This window comes from Salvelinus sp. IW2-2015, linkage group LG35 (assembly GCF_002910315.2).
Source record: "Salvelinus sp. IW2-2015 linkage group LG35, ASM291031v2, whole genome shotgun sequence".
Classification (NCBI taxonomy): domain Eukaryota; kingdom Metazoa; phylum Chordata; class Actinopteri; order Salmoniformes; family Salmonidae; genus Salvelinus; species Salvelinus sp. IW2-2015.
Window position 1 is genome coordinate 6,100,384 of NC_036874.1, and position 10,068 is coordinate 6,110,451.

Sequence of the window (10,068 nt, forward strand, 5' to 3'; positions counted from 1 at the left end):
AAGTTCATACATATTCATCCTGGTCCCCCCGTGGGAATTGAACCCACAACCCTGGCGTTGCAAGCGCCATGCTCTACCAACTGAGCCACACGGGACCACGAAAGACGGTGCGCTGTCTTAGTGGGAGGTACTGGTGGCCCACTTTGGCTAAGGATGTGAGGGTTTATGTTTCCTCCTGCTCGGTGTGCGCCAGGTGTAAGGCTCCTAGGCTCCTGCCGAAAGGTAAGGTGCAAACCTTACCCGTTCCACAACGGCCGTGGTCGCACCTGTCGGTGGATTTCATAACCGATCTTCCACCTTCACAGGGTAACACCACGATCCTGCTCGTTGTGGATCGTTTTTCTAAGTCCTGTCGTCTCCTCCCCCCTTAAATACCCCTTAAACAACTATTGATTTAGAACCACGGAGAGTTACCGCAAGCTGCCTCCACTATTCCATCCCCATTTCAACTTTAACATTTCAACATCATCTAATCAACTATGCTTAGTCTAATACAGTGACAACTAAAAGATACCAAAAACGATTTAGTCCAATCAACATAAGCTAAATATGATGTGGCTGTCCATGGTCCTAATTTGTGTGCGTTTGTGTGTGTGCAAGTAGAAAAAACATGTTGACTCACCTTACTCGTAGAGAAACGCCAATGCCATCCTCCTCTTTCATGTTACATAAACCGTCTTTGACTCTGTCATACAGGACACGCTTTTAGTTTTTGTTGTCCTAGACTACCTGGCTAAAATACTTGCTCACTAGCCTAACTTCCTTTCATGGGCGGCGATGCGCCAGGTCAGCTAGTTAACATGAACATACCACATCTAGCTACATGTTGAACTTCTGTCCTCTCAGGCCAGGGGCACAGTGTATGGATTTATGGTTGGATCAGAATCGCCTTTATAATCAATGGCCAGTACAGAGAATTAATAAAACCACAAGTCCAAAAACCCTATCTCCATTGATGGCTAGTTTAGGAAAGGGGTGATTTTAGCTAGCTAGCTAGCCACCGGAGAKAACAACACAATGAGATGCAACAATAATAACATTTGGCATGTGATTGTGAATGGACTGAAGAAAAATCCAAACTAGCTTCCGTTGACACTTTAACAACAATGTCATACTCTTTCTGACCAGACAGCATCAAATAGATACACTACACATACTGAGACAGAAGGGCGCTGTTTCGTTCTGCTCAGTGGCTTTCTGCCTTGGATGCATTCAGCCTCTTGCGAATTGAAGGAAATATATTAAACGCAGCGAGACGAAAGATACATCATTTTTGTATGTTATTTTGTTAGTTTTTTCTTGGTAAATTTTTTGGTGGAGCCTGGCTTCCCTTGGCATCCATGAATACACACCACTGCAATACCGACAGCTGAGAAGACCAAAATGATAACATTGTGTAGCCAAGTTTGAGCAAGTAGGCCAGCTATAATTGCTGCCTATTTCAATTCCATGTCTGGTGAATAAAAATAAAAATGTTCTTATAGGATGTCAGCTACCTGAGCCTTGGGCCGGTGTATATTCAGTAGTTGGATTCCTTTGCAAAACGTTTTGTAAAAGGTTTGTCACATAGACATTCTGATTTTCGTTGCAAAACTTTTCAGTTTGGAGTAGTTTCAGTTGCAAAACATTGTTCGCAACATAGTAAAAAGTACATCTGGGACACTTCAATTAGTATGATATGTTTAATTTGGTATGGTTAAATAAACAGATGGTCAGGGTGGATGGGTGGGCGTAAAATGTGAACGTCTAGCAACTTAAAGGTTGTGAGTTTGAATCTCATCACGGACAACTTTAGCATTTTAGCTAATTAGCTAACTTTTTAGCRAACTACTTACTACTTTTTAGCTACTTTGCAACTGCTTAGCATGTTATSTAACCCTTCCCCTAACGTTAACCTTAGGCCTTTTAGCTAACCCTAACCTTAACCCTTTTAGCTAACCCTTCCCCTAACCATATTCTTAACCCTTTAACCTAACTCCTTAACTTAACCTTAACCATAACCCCTAACCCCTAGCCTAGCCAACGTCAGCCAGCTAGCTACCGTTAGCCACCTAGCTAGAATTCGTAACATATTATGTATTTAGCAAATTCTCAACATATTGTATGCTTAGTAAATTCGTAACATATAATACAAATTCGTAACAAATACGAAATGGGTGATGGACAATCACAAATTAATACATACCATACGAAACGTAACATATCATACTAAACTGAGTGTTCTAAATTTACATACAGAATCATACGAAATGCTCTGAGACCAGTTTGATAATATTGTTCCTCATATTGGTCTCCAATGGTAATGTAAGGATTAGGCTACATAAATCACAAGTGAAATGCAATGCGGAGGTTGCTGATTACTTCTTGACTTGAAGCAGAATTTTTATTGATCCAGTCCCAAAATGCATTTGTGGTTGAACTCTGACAAAATAAATAGCCTAAAAATGTCAGTGGCATGGCAMTAGGCCTAACTGGCTAACCTCTTCTCATTGTACAGAGAAGGGCATTTTGTYTGGTTCAATACATTTTGGTATGGTAGGACCATGATCTGTAATTCAAGTTTCCACACAATAGTGAGACTTCCCTTATGATAATAATGGTTTATACAGTACATTGGGGTCCCATATGGTAAGGCAGCAGACAGTACGGAATGACAAATGCATGGTTGCAGTCCGAGTCCTCCTTGAGCTACACCCAGAAGTTTCTGCGTGGGTATCAGAAGCGAGGATGGGTGACCAAGGACAAGCKATTAGAGGTGTGCACTGGAGCCATGTGAGCGATTGGACTTGTGATTGACCCATTGCAAGTATTTGTCCAAATCTTCACTCATCATGGTCTGGTCAGTTTATCCTCCAATTAAATTACAATTAATTTAATCTACAGAAAAAACAAGAGGTAGTTCTGTAAAATGTCAAGGTTTGGTGCAAGCTAATCAATCAGACAGTTTATGTTGACAAATTTCAAAGGTGTAACCAACCTACTAATCATTATATAAGTTTACGTATGACAGTGATGATTATACATTAAGTTATTCATTTCTGTCTAAACACATACCGTTAAAGGAAAACTCTACCCAAAAATTATATATTTTGGTATTTGTTTCATTTGTTCATTGTTGTTATTTATTTCATTTGTCCATTCTTGATATAGTCCCAAAATGTTTTGCATGTCAGCAATCAAGTTTTCAAATTTTTTCATATGATGCCACATTCATCATACCGGCTGTATTTCTGTATTTTGAAAGTTATTTGTCTTGAAAACGTGATTGCTGACATGCAAAACATGTTGGGACTATATCAACAATGGACAAATGAAATAAATACTAAATTAACATTTTGGGGTGGAACTGTCCTTTAAATGCATAACAAAAACGTAATTAGGCATATTGGGTACTAAAAATGTAAAGATGCACTATGCAGAAATCGCTCTGCAAAAATTTTAATAGTTCGCCTAATTTAAGTTTATGTGAAAACACGAGCAAGTATAGTGTAGAGAATCATTGTARCATCTAAATCATTGTACCATCTGTACCATCTGTACAAAACCGAAAGTAAAAGATGCAAAAACATAACAACTGAAAGCATAGAAACAGATCTACCACTTCTTAGACTTGCTTTCAATGAGTGACACATCTATAACACACATTTCTATATGAATTTGGMCGTGCCCCCAAAAGTTACATTTTGCAGCTTTAATATATTTGTTTTGTTTCATTAGACTATTCTTATAATGGTGAGAAGACAAATTGGTTCCTGAAGTCACACGTTGAAACAGAACAATGTACTCCTACCAGGAACCATAACAAATAAAAAATAWAAKKTTTTGTTTAGTATAAAGCCTTTCTATCAAGGGAGGTAATCCAGGCAACATTTGAGGCCTATATTGTTGCCTGTAGTGCAGCCCAACAGAACACTGATAACATTTGGCCCAAACCCAAGAAAACGAATGTGTATTCTGGGGACAAGTCTCTCCAGCAAACAACACCCATTGCTTGCACACAGCATTTTAAATTGTGGGCCTGAATACTAAAAGCTCTCCAACGTTCGTCTCCTGCGCAGCTAAATCAAACTGCGTGTGGGCTGGCCGATAGCTGTCTTTCCGTCCRATTCCGATCTCCGATTGGCTGTGCCTGGAAGGGCGGTGATCATAGTACCACATGGAGCATCTGCGGCGTGTAGCCTATGCCTGTCAGTGCAGAATTCATCCTCTATGCGCTCAAGTGATGCTTCACTGAATAAACTGGAAGCGAATTTGTCACTTTGGCGCTGTTCTTTGAGGGACTGCTACTTTTTCATTGCTGAAGCATTGCACTTTTGGGGACATTTACACCATATATCTACTCACCTAGCATTAATAACAATAATTGTTCGATTATTTATGCCGCAAGAAACTTTTCTGTTGGACTAGAGTGACAAAACTGATTTGATGGAAACATGACGGGAGCTACAAACGGAACGGTAGCCCTGAAGACATTTTTGCTTGTCGCATTGGTTTCATTTTCAACGGGGAATTCAAAGCTGCCTGTGTATTATGGACAAATTGTGGAGAATTCGCACGCTGGAACAATGGTGGATGGGGTAGCTTTACCGTTTGGAAACAACTGTCATGTTTCGGAACTGGACATTGCTTTGGAAGGGAAGGACGCATCAGATTTTCGTTTGGTTTACCATCACGGAGAACAGCATCTTATTTTGAAATCCACAGAAACTTTGGACAGAGAGTTGATAGCAGTGTACGATTTGATGGTTGTGCTTTCTGGTTGTTTMAATAGTGCRGTGGTGATTAAAATAGAGGTGCTTGATTCAAACGACAACATACCCCGGTTCATCAAGGGAAACGAAAGGGTAAAAGTTGATGAATTGACCCCTATCGGTTCCGAATTGGTCCGTTTTTTTGCAAAGGATTCCGACGTTGGAAAGAATGGCCGGGTCACTTATTACGCATCTCCAAAATGCCAACATGTCTACGTAGTTCCTCAAACCGGACAGGTAATGCTGGTCAGTTCTCTCATTGGTATCATGAACCTAACAGTCCGTATTTACGCTCAAGATAATGGAGATGTCGCATTGATAAGTAAGCCGGTGACACTTCACCTTGATGTGCAYAGACCTGTTGTCTCGAAGATTAGGAGGCCCCGAGCGGTCTCRGAGGAGCTGTTCTACACAGTGACCGTCTCAGAGGATGTCAAAGTCGGTGACATGATATACACGGTGCCTGACCAGAAGTTTGAAAAGAAGTGGTTCGAGGTAATATCAGAGGCGGACTCCCCGGTTCAGATCGAGAGGGACTCYGGTCGTTTGTATCTCGCGCACAGACTGAAGTCCCCCGCAGAGGTCATGGTCAAAATCCAAAACCTCAGAGGTAAGAATGGAGTGTCATGTCTCTGTGCGTAAAGGTGCAGTGTCGTGTGTTTTCAGTGTCTTTCCCATTAAAAGTTGCCAGTTGTCTGAGGCACCTGTCTGTTTGGAAAATGTAGGCTATGCCTATGCCGCTGGTACAGTGTTGAATGGGGCTCATTTGGGAACGTCTCTGTCGCCGTGCACCATTACTATATCCGACACTGATGTGAAACAGTATTTTATAGGMCTAAGCATCATTGTGAGTGAGAGACTCAGCGTATCCTATTGTATTTGCTCAGGGCTTTTAGATAAAGGTTAGTTGCTATATGGAAAAAAACATGTTTAGCTATGTTTTAGGCTGCAATGTAAAACAATGAATAAAAAAAATATCGCGCACTTCCGCAGAATAATTTTAAAATTGGACAATAACTTGATATCAGGTGTGAATACGGTGATGTTTGGTTTGGGTATATTACTATTTCATCCGTTGGATGCGCGAGCTGTGCTGCAGCACCTTGCGCAGTAGAATCTTATTCGTTCAGAATTCCTTATGGCCGATGATTTTGTTGTTTTGCATAATATACAGCCTACATTTTGAAGTACAATATGGATTTTATTCAATTAGTTTTAATTCTACTGCATGGCCAGTTGTCAGTCAGCTGCGCGTAATGATATTCTCAAGAACCTATTTGGCTATTTATCGCACGCTGGGATGCATGTGTCCGCTCTACGTTGATTACACGTCATTGACACGCTAGGTGAAGGTGTTATTTGTTCCCGGCAGGTCGCTAATTGGGTAAACAGGATTATAGCGCTTGGATGATAGAAATGTGTGTGTGGCTACGCATACAAGACACGACGTCTGCCCAATGTCCCCAGTGCCCAACACARGAGTGTCAATGTATGGGTGTGCACTGGCGCTACTAAGGACATGAACATCTGTAGAGTTTTTGCCAAATACATTTTATGGACAAAGAAATGCATTTTTGGTTGCTTTTCTGTATCCTAAACCTACACTGTACCATTATGRTAGTTATAGGTTTAAGAATTATGATGCTGGAGATGGTGATAAAGTTGAAGACATTYCCGTAGCCTGTATAYCAGGCCTAACTATTAGCCTGGTGTTTTAGATGATAGTCACAACTGAAAAACATTTTATTGCTCGGATTTAYACTGGGATTGAATTCAGACAGGTCAACCCTCATTAACATCATATAATGAAAAGTTGTCCAGGTGAGGATTTGATTGCTCCCTAAGTACATGTTTGGCCAAGTGCCTTAATCACGACAGAAAAAGTATCCTCTGACATGCCAAGTGGATCTAGAGGTAATCAAGTTTTCCAAACGAGAACTCTGCCTCATCCACTGTTTATTTAGAGTAATTATGATTATTTATTCACCCTGACATTCCCAGTCTGGCACATGTGGTTTTACAAACCTATACAACTGACTTCACAGGAGATAGTTGGTTTGCATAAGGGACTTTGGAGTCTGGTTTATTCAGTGGTGTTCTCATGCATAAAGTTTACTAGAATTCAGATTTTCCYCACTAAACTCATTACTCAGTATTTATTGCTTTGTTGTAATGTTGTGATACAACATATGATTAAACCAGGAAACTTCAAGTCATGTTCAATTGGCGCTTAATTATTAACACAAGCCTCACCCGGCAAATTAGGTCAACCAACAGATTGTCTACATGATTTATATTGTCGGCGCTGCATAAAAATGAGAAATTAATTAATAAAACCTTTCCCGCCCGGATGCTAACGGAAGCTTCTCCCATGAAGATAATGTCGTCTTACATCTWGTTGAAGTCCTCAGTTTGAATATGAGTAGATAGATTATAATATAGATGCTGTGCTGCTAGGAGGAATGTTCTTGTACCAGCTGCAGAGATGAGAGAAAAATACTTTTCTTTTGATACTGTAGCGAGTTCAAATAGAATAACGACCAAAATGTACTGTGTGGAATTGTCAAAATGTAGCAGGGACACTTTTAACTATCAGCAAACCCTACCAAAATGCTTGAGAGAGCCCCCCACAAGAGTCTACTAGACAGACCCAGTGTGCCTGTGTAGTCTTTATGTCAAACTATAACTCTGTAATGATGTCTGCATGTGTTGTAAGGATGTCTGCATGTGTGTTCACTGCACATCCCAATTATAGCCTAGGCCTATACATTCTTAATGGTGTTCAAGTGTTTGTTTGTGAGATTTGTTTAATAATCCATATTATCTCCCCATATAGCCAATTAAAGTATTACATTCACTGCCTAATAAGTTAAACACATGCAGCTTAGATACATTCACTGGCATGGGGAATGTCTTGGAGTTAACCACATGTAATCAGAAGCATTGTTTTCCTCTCTTGCGGCCATGCTAGGGAGAGCGCCAATGCAAAGGTCTTTGGGGACATAATTACTGTTGAAACTATTGTCTAGCCGAGTGCCACTGTGCCACATTCCGTTTGAGTGTGTTTGAAGAGGAATGGTTATTTTTTTTCCGTTCTAAAGAGTAGATGCTTTCAGATAACACAATCTGCCCCAAGTGTGTGGATGGGTCTAGAATACTTTCCACCCCTTTGTTTGTCTTTACACACACACACACACACACACAACGACAAACACACAACACAACTCGACCACACGCACACACACACACAATACACACACTCACAACACACACACACGAAAAACACACACTCCCAACACACACACAATTTTTCTCTTTCTCCTCACTTTTCTCTTTTCTTCCATGTTGGCACTTCTAGGCTTTCAATGCAAGCTGTAGAACAGCTCAAGTTACTGTATTTCATCATTTCTTGGATGTGAATTGAAGTTGTCTTCATTAAGAAGAATTTAATCAGGAGACTCTGGAGGTAGAGGCATATTCAACTTTCTCTACTATTCAGGCAGACATGCCAGGGAGGAGAGGGATACCACTTCCTTCTAAATAGTCCGCCCTTCCTCTAGGTACCGACGAACAGTCGCGCCAGGGCCTCTCTCCTTCGCATCTACCATCTCCTCTCTCTCTCTCCTTCTCTCATCTAGAACCCATAGGCCAGGTAGGCATCAAGTAGTCAGAGATCCTTCATCCTTTCTCTCTCCTCACATCTTCACTTCTATTCATAATAGGCTCAAGCGGAAAACGACGAGAGACTATACGATTAAATGGTTTCATTTCCATCTCTCCTCTATTCGTATCTTATATTTACCAATTTACGCTCCTATTAACAGAAACATATCAAGGGTGGTTTGAGGATAGTGCTGGTCTGGGCTCTGATGAAGACTCGACTTCATCGAGCTATTTTCTTCTTCATGATCCATACTCTTTAAAGAATAGGAATGGAGATGGCATGACTAGAAGAAGGCAGGCGGATTTTCCCATCATTTATCTTATTCTCTCAGGTCCTAGAAGGCAGGAACGCAGGGATCACATTTCTCCTATTAAACGAATGGATCTTCAACAACAAAGGACGGCTAGAAGTATGGGCGGATCCCCATTCCATCTGACTCATCCTATTATCTCTTCAGGTACTAGGCCGTCCGTCCCTGTCATTAAAGTACTCAAGGGACGATCTCGCGTCTGCACTCTCTTTCTCCTCCATACTCACTTCCTCTAATAGGCTTACGGGGCCTTTAGACAAAAAATTGGGAAATTCGTCTCAGTAAATAGCAGGAGCTGCTCTATCTTCAATCAACTTCTACAAACTATCAAAAATAGTCTTAGCGAGGTGTAGATAGCGTTATGGACAGGCAAGAGAGGCGACTTTCTCTTCCCAGCTCACCTCGATTCTGCTCCTACATTTCTTCTTCTCAATCTATTCTGCTCGGCTCCTAACTCTTAGTCTGACAAGGAATAGAGGAAGCCAAGCGAGGGGGTAATCTCCATCCCACAAGCCGCTTTTTTTTTTTCCCTCCTTCTTTCTCTTGTCCTTCCCATGTCTGGCCTATCTTCGGCTTTTCCATGCAAAGCGTGTAGAACAGTCAAGTCTGTATTTTATTTCCTGTGATTTGTGATTTGAAGTTTGTCCTTTCACTTGAAGAAGCTCAATATCTTTACTGAATCTGTTTATGTGCTGTACACTCGCACGCATACAATGTGATGGGTTCAGTGGTATATATAGAATGTCTACGAAAGGACGCGGACGGCAAGAAGGGGAACTCTAAAGGGAGGGGGGTTACGATCCAGGAGGATATTCTCCATGTCCCCATTGTGTCTCTCTCATCATCTTTCCCCTAGGCGACTCGCCAGTGCTTCTAAATTATGTCAGAGAGAATATGGATAGGGATGAGGAGAGGCGGGTCCATCACGGAGATACCCACAATTATTTCTCCTTACTTTCTCTCCCTATTAGAAAGTGGAATATCTTTCTCCTCAGGAGGCGTCCTGTCGTCCTGACGGCGCCGCTCCTTTTCTTATGAATCGAGGGGTGATCAGTGCACACGAACGAACAAGAAATACAGATGAGACAAAAGACAGAGGGAGAGGTGCATCGAGACGTCCTGATCTACCAATTCTCTCCGTTTACTCTTACTCTCGTACTACGCGGCTCCTCTTTCTCTTGCCTTCTCTTGTCTCTTAATACATCCCGAAGATACTCACGATACATTCTCTCACGCTTCTTACTCTCTAAATCATATCTCTCTCTCCTCTCTCAGGCTATAGAATGGATCTAGACGAAGAGAGGTGCAGGAGCGGGTGGCGTCCGAGTGACCACCATCATCGT

The 10,068-nt window shown here is 41.4% G+C and overlaps 1 protein-coding gene across 1 annotated transcript in view; it reads left to right on the plus strand.

Annotated features, from left to right (window-relative positions):
* The first annotated feature begins 4,221 nt into the window (after window positions 1-4,221).
* Window positions 4,222-10,068, plus strand: part of LOC111958657 (putative neural-cadherin 2) — a 79,524-nt gene continuing 73,677 nt past the window's right edge. Inside the window, 2 exon segments of the mRNA XM_070437330.1 lie at window positions 4,222-5,361; window positions 9,582-9,607. Of these exon segments, the coding sequence (XP_070293431.1) occupies window positions 4,434-5,361; window positions 9,582-9,607 (954 nt within the window). The 5' untranslated portion in view covers window positions 4,222-4,433.